The sequence below is a fragment of the Drosophila ficusphila genome, unplaced genomic scaffold, assembly GCF_018152265.1.
Source record: "Drosophila ficusphila isolate 14025-0441.05 unplaced genomic scaffold, ASM1815226v1 contig_198, whole genome shotgun sequence".
In the NCBI taxonomy this organism is placed as follows: Eukaryota; Metazoa; Arthropoda; class Insecta; order Diptera; family Drosophilidae; genus Drosophila; species Drosophila ficusphila.
This window is the reverse complement of record NW_025064092.1, coordinates 6,536,871-6,559,432: the sequence shown is the minus strand read 5'-3', so window position 1 is coordinate 6,559,432 and position 22,562 is coordinate 6,536,871. Positions and strand designations below refer to the sequence as shown.

Genomic DNA, 22,562 nt, shown 5'->3' with positions numbered 1-22,562 from the left:
TGTCGTCCGTGTGTCCGTCCGGCTTTTGTGTGCTGTGTGGCACAAATAAGACGGGGAAATATTTACACAAGCACTGAGGCTGAGGCTGAGACTGAGGCTAAAAACTGAAACTCTCCGATTGCGACTTCAAAAACTGCCAGCTGTGAGCCGGGCACGCCCCTGCTGCCGCCCCTAAGTCTCGTTGTTTTTCCTTCTTTTTTTTGGTGTTGCTGTTCCTCTGCTTTTCCCTTGCTCGTTTTCCCTTTGAGAAGGCAATGCAATTGGCAAGCAACAAGCAAGCAGCAACTAAACGACAAAGTGTCTCCGCTGCAGTTTCGTCTTCATCGCTCGTAGGCGGACCACCCAGCCACCAGTTGCAGTGTTCAATGCATCAATTAGCTCCCACTGAGCTAACTCCGCTCGTTTCGGCCACCTTGTCCGCATTTGTCCACCTGCCCATTTGTTGGCCTGTTGGCCTGTTCGCTTGCTAGCTTGCTGTCTTGCTGGCTTGTTTTCCCCTCGACTTGGTCAACCGTCGGCGGTCAGTTTCTGCGCGAGCGTTGCCAATTGCTGGCCCGCAAATTGAAATGTTCATCCCGTTGTGGGCAGCCTTTTTATTCTCCAGGCCCCACATGGCGTATGCGCAACGGGGCGACGGGTAACAGGGATTGCCCGGGAACTTAGCCGCCTTGTGTGTGAGTGTGTGTGTTTTAGGACAACACTTATCGTGTTTGCCCATCCTTCAGATTATTCACGGCCCCTGCTAATGGCTAACCTAGTTGTCAAACTGGACATTGATTAGAACAATACATATTTTTAAATATTAATGTTTTCCTAACAATTATTTTGTTCTCTGTTAATGGCAAATTGTAAAACACATTTATTGTTTAGCCTTTGCAAGGAATATTACACATATCTGGAGGGAGTTAAAATAAATAATATTGTAAACCTTCAGATAAAACTTTATTTTCTAGTACCTATGCAAGCTCCACATAAATAAAATTTTCTCGATTCAAACGGAAAAGGTTTATTTAATTATTTAGTGCTATATACATTTATATTTTGTAACCCCTGTAAATTGTAGATAAAAACATTTTTATTTATGAAATATTAAAAGTCAAACATTTTTGGTACATTCGTAAATTTATTAGTTTTTATAAATTTAAGATATTATGCACTTAAATTGACAATTTTTAAGAGGTAATAATTTTAAGTACCTACACTTACTCGTATATTGTAAAACTTATCTCACAAGACGAATGTTGCTTATCTCGTTTAATTGAATTAACATTGTATTCCTTGACATTTACAACCTTCAATTGCACTTTTCCGATTTCTATGCGCAGCTACATAAGTTACCCCCCGATTTCCGCTTCCCCTCTTCTGCCTTCACAATGTTATTATGTTTGGCTGTAGCGGTACATATTGTGCAGCCAGAGGATCCTGCACCGTTAACACTTCCGTTGTGGCAGCGACTGAGCGCTCGACTCCCATTGTGGATCAGGTGTTTGTTGTGCCTGCTGTCCTTGCTCCTTTTTTCGAGGACGTTCGATGTCCTTTGTTGGTGGAGGAGCGAAACAAATATCAGGAAATGTCATCATTTGTAAGGGCAACGTGTAAAGCGGGACTCGTCCTTTCACAGGACAAGCAATTGAATTGAATCGACATCCAGGACATTGCCACACATGGCGAGAGCGAGATGGCAATATCTGCGAGGGAAAGGGATAGAGAGTGAGAAATTGTCACTGCCAGCTGCTTATTCCCTTCTTTCTTTCTTTCATTTCGATCTCGGTGTGTGTCTTTCTTTCTTTTCTCGCCTTTTTACCTTTTGCATCTTTTCCCAGCGTTTTGTACTCCGTTCCAAATACCCCCCTCCCCCCTCCCCCTCCCCCCGTTCGAAGTCTGTTGTATCAGCATTTCTCCGCCGCTCTTGTCTTGTTTGCATTGTTCTCGCCCAAACAGATTTGATCAGTTTTTAATGAACTTCATTCATGTTTGAATGACTTTGATCAGTTCCGCTCGAGCCTCACCTCTCGCCATCTCGCTCTTCGTTGCTCTACCCCTCTCTGTCGCACTCTTTTATGGGCTTGTCGTCTGGTCTTTTTCCTTTTTCCCTCTTTTTTTTTTGGCTCAACAATAGCAAATACACGCGTGCGGTGCGATCTTGTTAAAAGTGAGTGCCAAAGTGTGTTATTTGTCGGAGGATATACACAGGATATGGTGTCGTATGCGTGATATATATTGAATTCGAGAAGATATTTTCCTGATCATGATTTTTCCTGTCTCCAACCAACGGCTAATCCCCGCCAGTCAAGTCCCATCTAAGCCGTTCCACTCCAACCCATAAAAAAAAAAAACAAAATACCTCAAAAAAAAAAAAAAAAAAACTCAACTAAAACCAAGTTCAACGAGGCGTACAACAAATATTTTCACCAAGTGCCGACAGTTACCCCGCCCCGCTCCCTGGTTAGCCGCAGATGGAGATTGGGTTGATTGAGGGTCCTTCAGCCAAAGGGTACAAAACAACAACAACAACAATAAAAAACCAAAATCAAGAAAATTGTATTAAATGTGTCCCACATTGTAAGCGGGCAAACGAGGCTCCCTGAGCGGGAGATGATATAGAAAAATTTATTATTTTACTTGTCAGAATTTGTGCAGGAGAAGATCTGTTAAGACGACAGTCGCTCATCATGATCGCGATGATTATCATTATTGAGGCACTCTTGCTTTGATCTCCGCCTGCAGTTGCGCCCAGTTCCATCAGCTCATCTCTACTCATTTTCCGTTCTCATTCCCATTTCCATTCCCCCTTTACCAATCCCTGAGTCGCCGAATCCCGAATCCCAATCCGAAGTCCCCATCCAAAATCCAACAATCTTCCATGGGCGCAGCAAGTGCAACACAGCGGTGTTGTTGCCGCCGCCAAAGTTGACGCTTTGTGTCATTGTCAAGTGTTGCGCCTTGTTTGTGCAGCATCGTTGTTGCAACAACGAGGGGGAAAGAGGAAGGGGAAGGGGGCAAAGAGTAGGGGGAGGGGGGAAGGTTAAAGGGGAGGGGCGAAATCAGCGTTCTGTATCCGAATCTCAATCCAAAAATCTGACTGCGCTGCTCTATTTGTAGCCGTTTTGATTTGTGATTAATGTCTCCCTCAGTGACTTTTGTGAGTCGAGGGTTTTGTAAACGTACATGTGTGTGTGTGTTTGTGTATTCAATCAGCCATGAAATGCTGGGGCATAGCTGAAATTCCTCAGTTGAAGACGGGGCCAACCAATTGGTGGCAACAAATGGTTGCAACAATGAATGATAGCCATGATAATACCAGATTTCATTTCATTCCCAGGTTATCAGCCCATGGATATCAGCTTATGGATTGCTTTCTTATGATAACACCTATTGATCTTTAATTTTAATGTGGACTTAGATATAAATAGAATTGTATTTTCGAATGCTATTATTATTTACTAGTGGAACAACAGAAGCTATTTGTTTTTAAATGATTAACTACAGTACCTTATTTATTTTTTATGTTTTTAACCAATTTTTAAATTTATTGTTCATATAAGTATCTCTTATATTTTTTTATAAATATTATACAGTAACCATGTAGACACCATCTTATATTTTTATGTTTTTTTTTTATGATTACTATAAACCGTAATCACCATTCTGAAATGTTTAGAAAAATTATATTTTTTAAGATTTTTAAGACTAATTAATAACACTCCATTTATTTTTATAAAATCCATTTGTTGATTGGTTTACTATGATCGTTGGTGTTGCCTTATATTATATTTCCATAAAACGTGTTTAGAAAATTTCTTGAACTGATAAAATGAATAACAATATAACATTTATCAGTAGTAATAACTTAATATATAAAGAGATCCCTAAAAAATGTTACGTAAGTGCTGAGTTCCACCCAAATGAACAACAAATTGCCCGAATTGAGAGGCAACCCTTTCTGCCCGCCAACCTTCAGTGGTTATGAATAAGCACCGCCCATGCGCGGTTATTTGTCACTTGCCCCGCCAGTCGAAGCCAAATTGATGCGGAATAAAAAGGCTTACCGAACATCCCGTTATGTCTAACAGAAACAAACGAGCCACAAGGAAGCGGAGGCTCGCAAAAAACCAAAAAAAAAAAAAAAAAAAAAAAAGAAAAGAGGAGGCAGCTTCTTTTCCTTGCGGCGAGTCACGTTCGCCAGGTTGCATAAATCAAGTGACAGTCGCATTGCATTTTCGGGTTCTTCAGAGTGAGTGTGTGTGTGTGTGTGTTGTAATTGTGAGTGTGAGTGTGTCACTGGACCAGAGGCAACCTCAGGAGTAAGGGGGAGGGGCAGGGGCAGGAGGAACGCCGCACCGCGAGATGCTGTGCCGGTGATTATGACGACAAACCATAAAACGCATGGCAGGATGAGCGGTGCGTACGCTACGCGAGTTATTCCGTGGCTTCCAGGAACCGCAATCCGCAGTCCGCAGTCCGGCGACTGCATCCTAGACTTAATCCACGCACGCACCACCGAGCAACTGAACCACCGAGCCACCATAACCCAGCGACAGCCAACAGTGGCTGCCACCGCTGAGAGTCCTGTGTGTGCGCGAAATGCAAAACAATATCATCATAAAAGGCAGCAGCGCAAGACCATGTTCAGGTCTATGGGTCTATATTGCGTTTACGGGCCAAAGGCAATAACCAAAACCGACCGAACTGCAAAACTGAAAACTGGAAAACCGACAAACTGAAAACCGAAAACCTAAAAACCAAAAACCAAAACCGAGAAGCCAGCGAGCACTGGGCACTCGTGACCGCTATAAATCGATGAAGTCATTGTGTGTGCGAGGATCCTTTTGGCCAAAACGGGCCAGCGAACAGGGCCAAAATGAGCGAGCACAGAACAGCCCTTGCCTTTCTCATTTCGAGTCTTTAGTTTTATTTTCGTACTTGGTTCGATTTTATTGCCGCCCCATAAAAGTAGCATAAACATGTTAGTAGCCTTTTGCTACCGCTACTTAAGTTAGTTGCCAAACGCTCATGCTCGCTCCCTTTTCTGTTTCCATTTTTCCTTTTTTCTTTTTGAGGAGATTTACGAATTTGTTGCACATTTTATTAAGTGATTTGTGCCCCGTTGATATGGTTGTTTTTTTTAGGAAGATATACTTGCAATACAAATGAAATCTAAGAGCAATAAGTTGTAGATATATCACTTTTTTAACTATTTTACTTGATATTTTCTACTCATCTTTTTTTGGGCAGAAACCTGTATAGTTCCAGGGTATTCCCCCTTCGACTTCTTTTTTTATTCTCCCCAGTCTCTCACCTCTGCAGTGACCGTTCTTGCGAAGTTTTCTTTCAGTGTCAAAGTGTAATAAAATATTACTCATGGTAATTAAAATTTTGTGCTGCGCTGTTCGCTCTTCTGGGCCGCTTTTATTTCTTCGCCGTCGGCTCAAGTTCAATGTGCACAGGGGAAAATGGAGTGAGAAGCAGAAAAAAAACACAAAAAACGAAGCAGAAAAATTAAAACAATTAAAAAGCGTTTGTCGAGGTGCTCAGCTCAACTCAACTCGCCTCGGCTTGGCTTGGCTCAAAAAATGAAATAAAATAAAAATCCAGAGCCTAGCAGCCCATAAACCGCAGGCAAAGAGCTGCGCTGCTGTCGGCGACAGTTCAACGACATGTTTATTAAGTCATACGCAAAATGATTTTTTTTTTTTGGTTTTTCATTTTTTTTTCTTATTTTTGTTTCTGTTTTTTTTTGTTTTTTTTTTTGTAGGCCCGCCTGGGAGCAGACTTCAGGCCGGGTCTTAACTGTCTGAGAACCCGCCGGCGAGATTTATGCGGCCGCACTCTATGTGATTACATAAATGGCCATTAAAATGTATGCTAATAAAAACAAGATATGTCCGACCAGACAAGCGCACAAATTATATAATTAAGACCCGCCGCAAAGGCGATAGCAGCGGAATGAAACTCATAGCAATTTGAAACTCATAGAACATAGGAAGTACAGAGTACCACACATGAGAATTACAATATATACAAATATTGAACTCGGCTGTGAAATAAGGGGGATTGGAATTAATATTTTTAATTAGTAATTAGTTACCCAAAAATATATAAATATATACATTATATTTTCTTTTATATTGCAAAGCTACATTTAATAAAGTTAAGTTAGTTAAAGTATAAGTATTAGTACTCCTACATTAATTGAAGTCAGTTATTTATAAAATAAACTAAATTAACAGCTATACTTTTATTTAATCAACATTAATTAAAAAATGCCATAAATAGTATCTACATTATTTATATTAATTTCCAACAAAGCATTCAATAATGCTTATACAGTTAAAACTTTGCTTTCAATACGATAAATATTGAACTTTCCCAATAAAATAATTTGATACTATAAGTATTTCATATTTATTGTTTATTTATGGTAAGGCTAACTATGTAAACATGGCAAGAACTACTTGTAAGCTATTAGTTCATAGAGGTTTTTAAGATTCCGTAAAAAACGTTTTGCTAATACTGAATATGATCCAAAAATTTAAAACCATTGACACTGTTTGAACCCTCCAATTTCGACTTAACTTTTGGCTCGCCCCCAAGCCATTAGCTTCTGTTGATAACCCATAATTTTGCCGCGCTTGTAAACAAAAAGCGGCGGCGTGAATTGTGCGGCTTAAAGTGATATGGTTAAAAAATTCGCTTGGCGGCTTGTCATCATCGAGCCGTTCAACAACAACAACAACAACAACAGCAAGAGCAACAAAAAAACAACAACTACAACAACAACAATAAAAACGAGATGAACAGCAGCACGGGCTGAACGCCAGTCAGCTATGCAAACGTAAATAATAACAACTGTAAAAAATCATAATAATAACAATAACAACATCGCTGCGACGGCAACGCCGATAAAAAATAATAAACAAGGAAAATATTGAAATGCGAACGCTTTGAAATGCAAATCACGCGACCAATTTGACAAATTAATTGAATCGCATTGTAAACAAATCGAATTTCAATTGCCAGTCGTCGTATTGCTCATGGCTAATTGGTTGGCAATGGCGGGGGAGTCCCCCCTTCGCTTGGGGATACATTATGAGATGTTGGGGCGATGTGAAGAGTTTAAAAAGCGACAGTGCAGTCGGCATACGAATTGCCGGCAGCGAACTGAATACGCAAAATAATCTTCAATTAATTCGTCGTGTGTTTATGGAAAGTGAATGCGAGGTGACAAATGTCATCTGCTGGCAGTTGCACATACAAACGAATTAATTACGATTCGCGATGAGAGCCAGTAATTAATAGATTCAATTGTTGCGTCCCATTTTTTATTTATCGCCGGCGCTAGTCGGGTTTACATGGCTTTTAATTGCTTATTTCGATCATTTTTTTCCTTATTAATTCAATTAAGTTGAAAATTGGTATTGCTTTTATTAAGTTATGGAACATTTTCTCTGTTTGGTAATTCAAATGATTTGATTTTATCATAGAGCTAAAGGTTTTAAGTTCCCTATGTTATAACTACATACTTGTACATGCAACAATTCTTACTAAATGTAATACCTTCTCAATAAGTCACATTTTTAAAGTGTAAATGTTCTTATATTTCAATAAAATGTATTTATTTATTTCGGTTCCAATAATATAAGTTCCCACCTAAAAATGGTACATAAATTTTAATTCCAGCTCAATAAACATTTAAATGAGTTCGAACATGACCTAGATATAATAAGAACAGAGTTAGATACCCTTAGAGTTTATCAACCAATATCACTTTCACTGTTGATTGATCAATTCGAACACAGCTCTATATGTTCTTATATTATCATTATATTAATACAACAAAAGGAACATATTAATTATTATATATGTTCAAGATTAATTTAAGCTGATAAATTTTGAATTCCATCGCTTCCCAAAAAGGATTTCGAATCCTTGATAGCTGATCAATCAACAATTTCAGTTCCCATCTGCTCTTCCGTTGATTTCTGGATTCACCACGGAACTCATAACCGTATAATTGAGCCTGGCTGGCCTAATTGAGTTGCCACTTGTCGGCCTTTCGATTGGGCATTAGGCCAAGACGAGTTGAGTTTGAAAACGGCAAAACGGCAAAGCGGCCAGAATAGATACAGATATCCTGTCCGTGCAAGACAGGACGCAGTTTTGCGGGCCGAAGGACGCCGGTGTTTAATTCCAGGAAGGTGCCGCAGGACAATAAAAAACACAAAAAGATATTGGGAATTTGTGCTGGCCGAAAGAAAGAAAAAGAGGAGCGCAAAATGGCAGGACAATGGCAAAAAGTGGCCCGGCCACAAAAGGACTGCACAAATGCAGTTATCTTGCAAAATTGTCGACACACAATGGGTGCGAGCGAGACAGCGCAATGATGGGTTATTAAATGTTGTTAATCTTTTCGCCCTGGGCAACATATTCAAATTTCAGCAGCAAACGGGAGGCAGGTAGCCCATCCACACACACACACACACATACTCAGACAGTCACCGTTATGTTATGGGTTATGGCCAGGCCAGGAAAACACAAAAACAATGAGAAGAAGGAATCCGTGTATTCGAATATTCAATATTCAAAATTTGAAAATGGCAAAAATGTCAGAGTGCCAAAGTGCCGGAATGCCCCGAAAACCGTCGAGCCTCTTGGCATTTGCCTTTATTGTGCACGCTGTTTAAATATTTACCGAGTTTTACAATATTTATGACAGCTAAAAACATAACAACACCTACTTACCCGAAAGGGCTCAGCCAGCATTTGCAGGCCGAAAAAGGGGACACTTGACACTGCGGACTACGGACTATGGACTATGGACTACGGGACCATGGACGACTATGGCCAAAAAGGACCGAAAAAAGATACCGAAGAAATAACCGAAGACCCGGGAGCGGCTTAAAGTCCGGACTGGATTGGACATCCTTCGATCGATTGCAATCAATAAACGGCTTAGGCGGCATTATAATGCATGGCGAAATGTTTGTACGCTCAGCGTCTCGTGCTAATCCATTTGCATGACAATAGCAAGGACTGCGGACGGCAGGACACTGGGACATTTGCAGGACATTATGCAGGACACTCGGCAGACTGCTTCCGTTCGCTGAGCGCTAATAATCCGGCTGCTCTTGGCCGTTAGTTGCCACTAAGCGCCCTAAACGGAGCTTGGCAATAAGCCAAGGCATTAAAAAGTAAATTTGTCTAAATCCGCTTAAAACAAAGCGGGGATTTTCACACACACACACACACACACACATTCAATTTCATTCCAGTTTCCAGTTGCTAGACAAGTGCAGCCGTGTTTTAGTTAACCCCGAGGATAAGCGGCAGCTCATCTGCTCCTTGATCCCAGCTCCTTGGCATCCGCAAGGACCTCTAAACACGGTGATCAGCTTTGTGGTCCTGCACTTGGCGCAAACTTTCATTGAGTGGTTCATTGATCACCGAGTCCATTCATTGGTTTCTGGGACAGGTAGTCAGTCGCAGGTGGGGAGCCGCATATTGGCGTGCTAATAGTCTGACGCCGCCGGAGATCATAAAACCCCAATCACCCAAGGAGGAGCAATAAAGATGGAGAGCCAGGGGGAACCAGCCAAGAACCCAGAAAGTGTGTCAAGATAACTGCAGTTATTGGGTCCACAAGGAAAGCAGACAGTATAAAAAATAACCCCGACTGATTGATTCAAAGATCTGATCCGTAATTTTTACTAGATTTTTGATATATCAAAGAAAGTAGTGGAGACAACAGGGCACGACGTACACAACTCTGTAAACTCGCAAACATAAATAATTTCATTAAATTTATATTAAAAACTGGAAAACTGTTTTTGGTCTATAGTTTCAAAATTTGGGTTATAAATATTATAGTAATAGATCGCCAAACATTTTTTACATGAAAAAAAGACATTTGATGCATATCATCAGTGTATAGTATATGTTAAGTTATCCAAAGTATTAGTTACATTGAAAAGTTATATTTAATAATTTAACCGAAATCAAAGTAAGGTAAAAACCCCTTTAGTTAAGAATGATTTTTGGTGAGAACCTAAAATTTTCTTTGTAATTTAATTTCTACTGGTTCTTTGTTTTTTTTTTTTTTTTTTCTTGATCTTTCCAACATTTATACAGATTGAGAGATGGGGGAAAATCCTTTTAAAAAGAGTCTAAAAATCATAATTTCAAACAAACCTTTATGCAATGGGTTTATTAAATCCAAGATTATTTGTTTTCTATTGGTAAAATCCAAATAGAAACCTTTTTATTCCAAAACTGTAAACGTTTTCCACCCGCTCTTTTTCCAAACATTCAAAACAACCAAGTTTTATTTTCAGATTCGATTCAGTTTATTGTTCGCTTTATTTCGCTGGTGGCTTAGTCATATATCGGTCGGTTCTATAAATACGAAAATCGATTTCTACGGGCGAGCTTACTCCTACGAAAGCATGGATGCACTCGCATGCGATCTATATGTACAATTAGGTTAAATACGAACTAGTCAAGCACTATATCACAGATGTCAAAACACAAGCTAGCCTACGAAAAAAAAGTGTGTGTGTGTGTGTGCCTTATTCTCTAGAAGCCTTAGACTACGGGGAATGATTGGGGATTTAGCTTAGCCTAATTTGGGGGTCACATAGTACTCAATGGGGGATTTCGGGATTTTTCGGGGGTTTTTGTGGTTCAGTGGTTGAGTGGTTGAGTGGGTGAAAATAATACTTCCAGTGGGTCAGATACTGCTAGGGCGGTTGCTCTTATGTGACTAGAACGGCCACTGCGGTTGATGGGGTTCGTTTATAAGTTGGCTATAACTATATATGCTCCTCTCTCTCTCTCTCTCACTCTCTCCTTCTATATTTCTCTTTCTTTCTCTTTCTTTTTTGTCGGCTTGAATAAATACGGAATGTGCGCGTAATACTTGCAATAAAATGGGGAAGAGAGTCGATGCTGGCAATCAAATAATTTACTTAAGCTACGTTTAAATTAGAAGGGGTTGCAGAAAGGGGAAAGGAGAAGGGGAACAGGGAAATGGGGGTGGGGGAGGATTCATTGAGGGGGTGGGGGCTTGGACATCCTGAGGGGGAGTGGGTGGTGGGGGTTGGATTTTAATGTGGCTTTCACGTGCGCTGCACGCGTTTCGATTGTCGCTTGCCGCGTCTTCCTGCCGCAAATTGCGAACCACCGTTGGCTGCTGCACCACCAACCGCCGATGGCTTGGACACCTCATTGAATTCCGCCAGTTGCTGCTTCTTCTGCTGGCTCTTCTTCTTCTTCGGATGCTGCTGCTGCGGCTGCTGCTGCTGCTGCGATTGGTGGTGATGGTTGTGGTGGTGCTGCTGCTGTTTCCGGTGGTGCTTGCGCGGTCGACTCCTGATCTTCTTGCCATCGCGCCGCAACAACTGGTACATGGTGCGCAGGAAGTCGTAGTAGTGGTGCTTCACGAACCGCATATCAATGGAGTCCGCCTCGCCGGACGCACTGGCTCCCGCTCCCGAATCGCCATCCGGATCGCCGGCCGTCTTGGAGCGCAGCTTCAGACGCTTGTTCATCTCGCGCCGCGATATCTGCGGCAGCTGACCCACCGCCACCGTTGTCATCGTTGCCGCCGACGTCGACTGCGCCGCCGCACCACTGCGCCGCTGCTTCTGCCGCGGACTCTGCGTCTGGTTGACGGCGGTCTCCAGCTCGCAGAGGATGCGCCGCGAGCTCAAAAGCAGCTCGCGCAGCTCGCGGGCGGTGCTCGACTCGCGGGTGATGGACCGCTGGTCCCAGCGGATCTGCTGCCGCCGCAGATACGCGAAGCTCGCCACGTACGTTTGCATGTTGCGGTACCAGCGCTTCAGGGCAATCTGAGGGGCAGAAAAAGAAATACGAAAAAATATTCTCAAATTAGTGGGTTTTGTAACTGTAAATTTGTGAAAAAAGAAACAATAAAAACTAGTGCTTGCATTTAGAAAATTTAGAAGCTTAGGAAACAGTTTTTGTATTAAAGTTTGTATGAAAAGTTTGGTTAAACAATTTTTTTAGATGTTTTGTACCTTTTCAAAATTGAATCTTGTTAAAAAAAAATTTGTTAAAAAATAGCAATCTTTGTTTCCATAGAAAACTAATGGACCTATGGCTTTTATAATTTTAGTTCTGTAAAAACCACTTGAATAGTTTTTGAATCTGTTGCGACTAACAGTAAATTAACTTATTTAAAATCGGAGCCACTTTGGGATACCAGCTCTTTGAAAAGGACTAAATTGCAATTGAGTTTTGTTGACTTACCGTGGAATTGGGCTTCAGCTTGGGGAGGAACTTGTAGTTGTGCGTGTGGAGCGACCACATGGTCATGTTGCGGATGTCGATGGCCGAGTCCTGGCTGCTGTTCAAGCTGCGGTACTCCCTAAAAGCGTGTCGCTTCAGCTGATTGAAGCTCTGTGGAATAAAATAAAAAAAAGATAAAAAGAGGGTTAGTTAAAGCAATCAATCAACCAAATTCTCCCAATTGAACTCACCTGCCTGGGCCGCTGGCGATTGAAGCGCTCCGCCGCCGCTGGATGGTAGTTGCCCCCGCAGGGATTGGCCCACTCCAGGGCGGTGGTGTTCTCGTCGAAGTTGCGGTAGTCGATCCAGTTGCTGTTCCGCTTGCGGTGGCGCTTGCGCGGACTGGCGCTCGCCGGGATCGCCGGCTGGTTGCTGGCGCTGCTCGAGGTGCTGCGCACGCGCAGTCGCTCGCCGTCGATTACCGTTAGACCACCACTGCTGGTGGTGGTGCTGCTGCTACCGGTACTAGTGGTGGTGGTGGTGCTACGCCCCTGGACGGATTGGGGCAGCTGGGCGGCGATCAGGAGAATGGGCAGGAGCAGGAGCAGCGGACGAGCCATTGCCGCATGGTAGAATCCACTGGGATGGGCACTTCCACTACCGCTTCCGCTTCCGCTTCCGCTCCCGTTGGCGTTTCCGTTTCCGTTGCCGGCCGTGGTGGTGCCTTTAGCTGTGGTCGCAGCGCACTGCCAACCAACTGTCCGCCGTGAATCGCACAATCCGTTCCCGTTCCCGATTCCGTATCCGTATCCAAATCCGACCAATAACGCGGTTGTACGTGGGACAATCAACAACAATGGGGGGGATACGGTTGATATATGCAGATATATGTAGAAGGGGGCGTGGCAGATAAAGAGTGGGAGAGATAGATGGAGAGAGACACACAATGAGTATCGAGAATGCAAAAGTAAATCAACTAAGCAGATTTTCAGCTTCAACGCGAGACGATCAACGATCAACGATCTGCGATCACAGGACTCTCCGACTCGCGACTCCAAACAATTAAGAGAGAGGCTTGGCCCTGGGGGGATCCTTGGCCAGGATAAGTCCCCCGGTGGTTGCCCAGTGGTGGGGCTACTTGGTGGCGCTCTTTGAACGGACTGTATATATATATATATATATATAATACAATATATATATGTGGTTATGATGCGCCGACCCTCCTCCTTCAATGCGAGTTCAACTGCAACCGTACAAATTTCTGAACAATTTGGCTCGCTTTTTTTAACATTTTCTCTGCGTTTGTTTTGCTGCTTTTTTTGTTCGCTTTTTCGTTGTTTTTGTCTTTTCCAGGGCGAGTTTTGTGTATGTGGGGGCGGGGAAAACTTGTTAATTTAGACAATTAACTCGAGAGTAGCCTGAGCGAATACTGAAGATCGTTTCGAGGATCCTCTCTAGGCAATAAATCGAATGCGATTTGGTTTCTATTCGAGCGCGAAAGTAGTACAATTTTGGATTTTGATTTCTATTTCGAAATTGAAAATTTCATGTATTATGTTGAAGGTGACTACTTTCGATTTGTGAATCAAACGAGGAGAGCGAGAATTGTTTAAAGGATACTATTGAAGTTGAAGTAATTCAAAATGAAATGCATGAAAAAATTACTATTCTTTTTCTAATTTTTTAAGAATCTAAGATATTTACAAATTAATTAATTATTTTTTATAATTCCTACGTTGCAGTTGCTGGCATTAAAAAACCATTTTTTAGATCGCTGATCGTTGAGTTGGTCAAGATGAAGAGTGGAAAATTTTTAGTGAAATATCCTTTTTGCCTTAAATGCTGTGCGGCATATCCTTTTTCCACTCTTCACTTGAGTCTGCTTGTGAATCTTGATTGAATTAAAAATAATACACACACCGCATTATAGTTGAAAAGTAGAGTTGGTCAGGATCCTCGCGGGATCCCCGTTGATTGTGGTGCGCCTGCGTTGCCGAAAATCCGTGTGATTAATCCAAATAGTCGATCGTTCGATGGGTCACTTGCAACACAACACTCGCAAAAAAATAATTGTATATAATTGTATTGTATTTGACCACTGTGCGATCGGTCGTTCTGAATGTTTATGTTTTCTGGGGCTCTGGTGATTTCCTTTTTTAGTGTTTAGTGTTTAGACTGATTCGCGGACACTTCTGCTCGCGTCCGAGTGTGAAACCGAACTGAGCCCAAAGTCGCGCTGGATTTGACCAGCTTTCTTCGCTGAGAGGCTGCGGGTAGCAGACCAGAGCGTTACCGACCCGATGAGCAGCGCCAAAAGGCCGAAACCGAAACTGAAATGGAAACTGAGCCGCGCTGAGCGGCCTCTGCCGGCGTCGCTGCCGACCGCCGCCGTCGATTGCCGAGCGGTACGCCATGGTCCGAGCCAGAAGAAGACCGCCGATTTCGAGCCGATCCGAAGATCCGCAGGCTGTCCCGCTCCCGCTTCGATCGATCGAGGTCCTCTTTTTCCAGGCCACCTGTGTGCGTCTGTATGTGTGTGTGTGTGTCTACCTGGGATGAGTGCGTACTTGTGTTGGTAGGTGAGAGCCTGCCAACCGGCTGTCCTCTCGCCATCCCTTTTGCTCCTGCAGACCAGCTGCCTGTGGGTCCGGTCGCCATTGCAACTCGATTTTCCCACTTGCCCAATCCGCGCCACTCACTCAAAACGGGAGAGATCAAAAGAGAGCGGGAGAGCGAAGAGAGGCTACCTGGTCCCCAAAAAGGCGCTGCCTACCTGTCTCCATCCCGCTCTCGCCCGTCGAAGCCTGGCTTTTCCTCTCCCACTCCCTTTCTCCCTCCCGCTCACTGGCAGTCAGGGCCGCGATGACCTTGGCCTGCTCACCCCTCCGAAAGTGTCCTGGGATTCAAATCGGGCCAGAAAGTGATCAACGGAAATGACCAACATCACACCACACCCCGCTAATCCAGGTAAAACGTCTTTTCCAGAACGCTCCAGACCGAAAGTTATGAGTGATCGTTTATTGGAAAATTATGCCTACCTACCCAATTGTGAAATTATAGTTTACTATAAAGTATATTTATGTTTCACAATAACATTATGCGTTACATTTCAAGAAGTCACAAGCTCGGAGTTGCTTGTCTTGGAAATAATTACAGGTTTCATTGGCCTTTGTTAAATTTTTTGCAGTTTTGCATTGAATAAATAATCAATTTAAATGTGACTATGGAAAATACATAAAACAAAATTAAACACTTATTAAAGCTATCGACAAATTACTACAATTATATAAATATTCTCTCACACAAAGAGTAGATATTTTAAACAGACCTATATTTTATAATTTCACATATTTATAATATTTGATATAATATGATAATTTATAATTGGTAGAAGGATTCATTATATTATCTTATTACCAAATTATTTTTATTCCAGTAAAATATACCCAAAATAAATATAAATTTATAAACACAACTGAAAACTTTTGAGCATGTACACCATTTTTTCGTGAACCAAATTTAGTTGTTCTCGACCAACTATGAATTTTGTAACAAAGAATTTTTGTGATTTTTAAAAGTTCAAAAATCTGGCAGCACTTTATACGACATGTTAACTACATCTACTTACACTCTTGCTATAAATCGTTTGCCATAATTTTCAGTTTGTGATGCAGCATTTATTGTGGGAATATCTTCCCATCTTCGTCCTGTTGCAATTCTGATTTTGGGTGGGAAACTCTTACGGAAGCCCGCCCAGGGAGCCAGGTACTCCAGATTCCAGAGTCCTGATTTCTGACTCCCAGCGTCGAATCCTAAGCTACCTACATACATACCTATATAGGCCTCCCCTTTGACCGCTGCAACTATATGTACATATACCTCCCCGATTTTCTCGAGGGCTTGCACAATTGACGGCCTAATTAAATCGAGAGTTGTGGGCTGCATTTGTTTTTGTGGGCAGCGCACGGAATTATGGCCGCATTGTTTGGCCGGACCGAAAACAGCTGTAGATTTGGCCAGATAGCGGGCGAGCGGAGCGGACCGGACCGAAAGGACAACAACGGGCAGTAGGTCCTTGCGTCTAACCGTAAGTGCAGCAGTTGCTGCAGGAAGCAGTCGTGTTGCGCAGCGGGGCCACTCGCCTTGATTTCGCCGCGAGCCAGGACTCGCCAGGACTCGCCAGGACTGGCAGGACCCACAACCCACAGAGAGGGACTCGCACATATATCAAGGTGGCAGCAGCACACCTTTTGTGCCTCCCTTGGGAAAACGGGCGGCAAGACACAAAAACATAAAAACAACAACAACAACAAAAAAGCAAGATACAAATAAAATGAAATAAACACAGACAATTCGCACCCAAAGCAACAGCTTCATCAAGGATATATATCTATATGTATGTATGTATATTCGTGCGTACATTTGTGTGCCTTCGATGGACACGATTATTGCATTGATGAGCTCCTGCTGCTGCTGTCGGTACACACACACACAGGACTCTCGGCGGGTGGCGATACCCCCTCCCCCCCTCTCCTCTCCTCCACTCGCTCGTTGCCCCCGCCCCCTCGCTCCTTCGACTTTCTGTTTTACTTGCAATTCGTTCTGGACAACAAAAATATTTTGCTACAAAATTGAGCTGTCCTGTGAGGTCCTTCGGTCCATCGGGCCGTCTGAATGCATTGTGTCCTGTCATGGTGTAATTTTTTAGCGGCGTATCGAATGCCTAAGGATACGCTTTAATTGCCGCAGCGAACGAAACACACCTCGACCTCGAGAAGGAAGGTTAACCAACAGATACAAATACACGGATCGCATCGGATGGATAGAGATACAAATGGCTTGGCCGAAAGGTGGACCATCCTACGTCATTACACGCTGCTCAGCTCCCGTCCCTTTTCGCAGGACCTCCGTTTCGCTCTGCCTGCCTACCTACAAGGACCTCCTGTTTTCGTGGGTGTGCAACGGTGTGCAGTTTTCCGGAGGTGTGAGTTCCTCGTTTCCCGGTTCCCAGTTGTTTTGATGTTTTTTGATTATGCGTAAAATCGGCCGCTTTATCAGGATCTCCAAACGTAATTCTCACATCCGAAACGGTAACTTAAACGGTTAGTTAGTCGATTTGCTTGTTTGTCTGTCTGTTTGTTTGTTTGTATAATTTCCGACGCTCATTTTGATGTCTCAATTGCCGTTGCAATTGACATTCGTTATGGCCTTTATCTCGCACGGAAGGCATCGATTGAGGAAACCGGCTGCTTAGCCCTTTGAACTTCATTTGCCGCTTCAATTGGTATCCTGTCATGGCCTAATCAAGGATGACTAGGTAACTCAATTGCACGTACACAAAAGATAATGCAAGCACTATTAGATATTTTGTATGTTTGTTCTTCTTACACATTGGGGTGTGAAAATTTATACTCTTAAAGATTTTTATAAAACCATGTACCTTTAATCTTAACTGTTCTTTTTCCTAATCTCATGAGGCACCTCTCATAATGAGTAACTATCAATATTAATAACCTTTTATAGGCTTTCGGTTGAATTCCATTTTCATAAAGTCTTTAAACTTTATTTTGGCCAAAGAAAAACTGTTCTGTGGTATTTTTTTTCCAATGCGTTCCTATCTTGTTTCTTATCTAGTTTCACTAAATAACTTGTTCATCATATTTTGCATCGTTATATTTGCAAAAGGGTTTACTGAAAACGCTTCCAGGCTTAAATGCGCAACGATAGATAATTTTTAAAGAATTCAGTGAGGTATGACATTCTCTGTGGCTAGTAGCTTTATATGTATTCCTATTTATTGGCCAAAAACAAAGACTTATAACATTTTTGTTTATTTTTGGTATGACAGACTAGGGCTCCATTCCCTTGTTTTTAAGCATATAATAATTGAGTTTATAATCTAATAAAAATATAGATAATTAATTTTGTTTTCATTTCGATTGTGTTGAATTTCGATTTCAATTGACTTTGGGTCATTAAAGTATTTCAATGAAATTATATGGTTCAACATTTCAACATTTTTTAGTGAATATTGTTGTTTAAATAAATTTCCATTACACTTGGCACATGATATGGGAGGACAATTTATAGTATAATGAAATCTAATTAAACAGCGAGATTGTGCGAATACAGTTTGCGGTTGGGGTTTAATAAAAATTTAAATTTGCTGCAACAACATTTTAAAGCATAATTTCATTTTTGTGACCACGAACCGAATTTGTTTGCTATTTAATATGTATTAAACTTCATTAAAATCCTAATTAACTTACACGTTTACATTTCATTGTGGTGAAACAATAAAATGAAATTTGAACCGCAAGTGGGTCAAGGGGGAGCTGGAGGGGCGTGGCGCAGAGCCCCCGCGCTCGACGCGTGTGTGGGTGCCAGCTGGCTTGTATTCCCATCGGTGTGGGTGTCTGTGTGTGACAGGGGCGCGCCGCTGATTGGTCCGCCACCCGCTGAGCGCCACGCCGAAGACGAGCGGTTACGAAGCGTTTTGACCAATGGCCGTGTCGCCAAGACGCTCCAAGAGAGGCAAAGAGAGTGGGAAAAGAGGGCTCCAGAGAGCGACGTAGGCTTTGACTCAAATGCGAGAGCACCGGCAACAGGTTGCCTTTGAAATGAGAGTAAAAGCGGAGAGAGCAAGGTAACAGGTATTCTCGAACAGAACCGAGTGGACTTTCATTCATAAAGTCGGCTGCAGCTGACTTGCTGCCTCTGCCGCTGTCGCTGCTGCTGCCACTGCCACTGCTGCCGATGTTGGTGCTGCTGCTGCTGCTGCTGCCGCTGCGTTTTTTGCCGCTGACTCAATGCGCCACTGCTCGCTGGGAATTTACAGCTACGGCGGACTGACGCCATTGCCACGCGAACTGTGCACCCATCCAACGCCCGCCGCACCTCCATCTTTGATCGCGCCCCAGAAGCGAAGGTCATTCGATCCCCCACCTGAAAATCGAAGAGAAAAAACCCAAAATCAACAACCAAACAGAGAAGCCTGCGAAGTGGCAACGGTAAACTTAGTCCCTCCTCGAAGGCAACACAATACCCTGCAAGTCCCAAAAAAAAAAATAAGAAAAAAACGAGCAGAGTATCTATATACTCGCACTTATTGAAAGAAAGCCACACGCAGAGATCACGCGAAGATTGCTCGACATTTTGTTTAATGGTCCATGAGTCACTAGACCGCGGGGACTGGGGTTTTCTCGATATCCGCGAAGAGCGAGTGAAAAACCTCGGATATCTAGCGGAACGTGCCCCGAGCACGAGCTATAAACCTGGCCACTGATCGCGATGACAATGATTACAGTACTAACCGTATTCACGACATTGGGGGTAGGGGTGGGTGGCGGCAGGTGACGAGTCGGTCCAAAAATGGAATACACACCGAGCCAGAAATTCCGATGGGGGAGTGGTGGTAGGGTTTAGGCCTTTAGACATCGGGGAAAACCGCTAAAGCATGATGCATAATCATATAATGCCCCAAACAAACGGTTTTTAACTGGAAACAAAAGTCGAATTTCCCAAATTTTAAGATCAATTCGTAGATAAATACATAGTTAGCAATTTAAAAAAAAAGTTTAAGCACTTACACTTTTAATGATTATGCAAAATGTAAGAATGCAAATATTGAAATTAAGAAAAATAAGCCCAAAACAAAAATTTCAAAAAATAAAAAATAAAAACATAAAACTTTATACAATTTTAGAGCTCAAGAAATCAAAGAATTTCGAATACAAGTTAAAGTACTAATTATGTACCATTATTATTACAAATATTTCAATATGTACCCAATTTCATAAATTAAAATTCAATTTTAAAACATTGAATGTCATGAATTACTAACATAAATTCTTTGCACTTTCATGTGTGACTTTCTTAAACACCTATCCATTAAAAATGCTCCAAAACACATTACATCATTGTTTTAAATAAAAATACGTCACTGTCACTTTTAGCATGAAAAACTAAGCACCAAACTCATTGCATGCCTTTGCTAAAATAATCCAATGTCCAATTAGCCATGTTTTATGACCACTGATGGGTGTTAAAAATTCCGATGGCTTACTCAAGCGAATTCTATGTAACTGTGAACATTTTAACTGCTTTCGATTCCGATGATGTTGAACAGAATCAACAGTCCATGTTTGACCAAGCAACACTCACTAAGGAAATATTGGCTCAAATCGTTTTTGGTCATTTAAGTCTGCCCTTTGTGAATGGAAACCCTTTTGCGTTTGCGCAAATTCAGTATAATTTATTAATAGTCATAATATAATAGTACAAAAAATACACTTAGGCAATAGTTTTCATAAGTTATCGAGCCTGCGAGGCGGTGAATGCGTTCAGTGAGTATGGCTTGTATGTATATAAATAGGATGTGAAAGCGATATAAATACGAATGGAGTTTTGGGGTTGTGTGTGTGGGGTGGTGGGTGGTGGCAAATAAGTTATAATAAATAGTGTCGTATAAATAATAGGGTCTAGGGCAGATGAGGCTGTTTGGTGGCAGATAAACCGCCAAATACGAATGCATAGCAGCTTGAGATTGCAGTGGGTCATCGGAGGCGATTATTTTTGGTATGGCTTGTTGCTTTGAATCCAAAGGATCCCCTTTTTAGTTTAAGGCGTCGATCAGCTGATCGTACACGTACTCCACAACGGTCAGCACTCGAATGGTCTCCAAGGCGGCGGAAATGGGCAGGAACCCGGTGACATTGTACTTGGCATCGCCCGGATTGCAGACCTCCGCCTCGCCGGTCACGTTCATCGCCTCGTGGACATTGTGATCGAGGAAGTCGAGGAAGTGCCGGAAGTAGCAGTTCCAGTGCTCGTTCTTGAACGTGATGGCCTTGAACAGATTCTTCAGGATCATCAGGCTCTCCACGATGCCGTTGACACCCGCCGAGGAGTCGGCGAGCGGTCCCACAAAGGAGAACTCATCGGTGTCCTCGTCGTAGCGAACGCGCTTCACCTCCTCCTCCAGCGGATGCTGCAGCTCCAGCTTCTGGAAGCGGTACTTGCGAATGGCCTGCGCCAAATTCAGGTCATCCGACTTCGCCAACTGTTAATTAAGAATTAAGAATTTATAATTAGCACTTCTGTTTATTAGTGTGTAAGCCTTGTTTTAAACTTACAAATTCACTGGTCAGACAGATGACCGCCTTCTTGGTGTTCCTGGTCACGTTGCGGGCCATGTTGAGGTCCTCCAGCTTCCTGGTTCCCTTGTCGCTCATACTCAAGCAGCTGATCCTGCCCTCCACCTTCTCCGTTATCAGGCGGGTGCGATTATCGGGCACGCTGCTTCCGCCGCTTCCCTTTTTCGTGTGCTCCCGCGGCGCTGATCTCGCGTTCTGGTGGTGGTGGCGCTGGTTGTGGTTGTGACTGTGGTGCGGCAGAATCAGGTGCAGGCCACGCGCCTTTCGCGGAGCAGCCTGTGACCCCGTTGGCCAGCTGGCGGCGATTGTGAGCAGCAGCAGGACGCCGAGGAGCCAGCACTTGGCGGGAGCTGCAAGGACAACATACAAAATGGAAGATGAGTATCGAAATGGGCGAAAATTTCGTAAATAAAATAAGGCATAAAAAAGGTTGCACTTATGTGCAATAATAATATATAATAAATTCATGTAAGCCTAAAAATGTTTAACCAGGCTGAGTATTAAATAATTTTAGAAATCAAATTTGAACTGTAAACTTTGATGATGTTAAAAAACTTTCCCAAAAAGTTTTTAAAAAAGATCTCTCACTAACTTTAACCAAGCTCTGGTTTTTCTCACTTTTTTTCAAAAATCTTTTTGTTCTGCCTATTGATTTGCACTTCGTTTGAGCGAGAGGCGAATACTTTTCTCTCTTTTTCTGCGGCTTCGTGTTTGCGAACCGGTGACACAGTTTATGGAGGCACGGAGATATCCGGCAGAGGTGCAGATATAGATCGGCTTTATGGCGGACGTGATTCACACGGCAGGCGCACACTTACACAATCGACTCGAGGAGCAGATTCGCTGGCGGGACTCGCTGGCGGGCTGAGCGGAGCAGGGATCTGCGGCAGGACTCTGTTGCAGGCGCTCCAAGGAGCTGGGTTGCATGCTGGCACTTGTGTTCGCGGACATTTTGTGGCGTTTATTTTTTTGGTTTCGGTTTCGCTTGGATTTTATTTTTTAAGCTAAGCTATGTTTTGAGTTTAGGCTGTTGTTTATTCAAAGATCGTGAGTTGAGAATCGATCGCGGATGCGAGAGAGGTGGCGTGTGGGCTCTGCGAGATCTTACGGTTAATGAGGAGTTGGGGCACATGGCGGGCTTTTAAATACGGACGGGACCGC

The 22,562-nt window shown here is 42.9% G+C and overlaps 2 protein-coding genes across 2 annotated transcripts; both read right to left on the bottom strand.

The window, feature by feature from the left end:
• Positions 1–11,039: 11,039 nt before the first annotated feature.
• LOC108088736 lies at positions 11,040–14,538 on the bottom strand. Its single transcript, XM_017186687.2, has 4 exons — positions 14,165–14,538; positions 12,498–13,003; positions 12,268–12,417; positions 11,040–11,846 (listed from the first exon to the last, which is right to left on the bottom strand). Exons 1-4 carry the CDS (start codon positions 14,169–14,171, stop codon positions 11,115–11,117), a joined length of 1,395 nt encoding a protein of 464 aa, XP_017042176.1. The 5' UTR covers positions 14,172–14,538; the 3' UTR covers positions 11,040–11,114.
• Positions 14,539–20,489: 5,951 nt separating this feature from the next.
• LOC108088565 lies at positions 20,490–22,352 on the bottom strand. The gene is made up of 3 exons (XM_017186412.1): positions 22,220–22,352; positions 21,381–21,751; positions 20,490–21,307 (listed from the first exon to the last, which is right to left on the bottom strand). Exons 1-3 carry the CDS (start codon positions 22,350–22,352, stop codon positions 20,861–20,863), a joined length of 951 nt encoding a protein of 316 aa, XP_017041901.1. The 3' UTR covers positions 20,490–20,860.
• Positions 22,353–22,562: the final 210 nt, after the last annotated feature.

What these genes read in the sequence shown, in the direction of transcription:
- LOC108088736 (XM_017186687.2), bottom strand. An exon ending in ATCGCCAGCGGCCCAGGCAG is followed by an intron (nt 12,418 to 12,497) that starts GTGAGTTCAATT and finishes TTTATTCCACAG; the next exon opens with AGCTTCAATCAGCTGAAGCG. An exon ending in AGCTGAAGCCCAATTCCACG is followed by an intron (nt 11,847 to 12,267) that starts GTAAGTCAACAA and finishes TCTGCCCCTCAG; the next exon opens with ATTGCCCTGAAGCGCTGGTA.
- LOC108088565 (XM_017186412.1), bottom strand. Translation starts at nt 22,352, where the DNA reads ATGTCCGCGAACACAAGTGCCAGCATGCAACCCAGCTCCTTGGAGCGC. An exon ending in CTGCTCCTCGAGTCGATTGT is followed by an intron (nt 21,752 to 22,219) that starts GTAAGTGTGCGC and finishes TTGTCCTTGCAG; the next exon opens with CTCCCGCCAAGTGCTGGCTC. An exon ending in TCTGTCTGACCAGTGAATTT is followed by an intron (nt 21,308 to 21,380) that starts GTAAGTTTAAAA and finishes CTTAATTAACAG; the next exon opens with TTGGCGAAGTCGGATGACCT.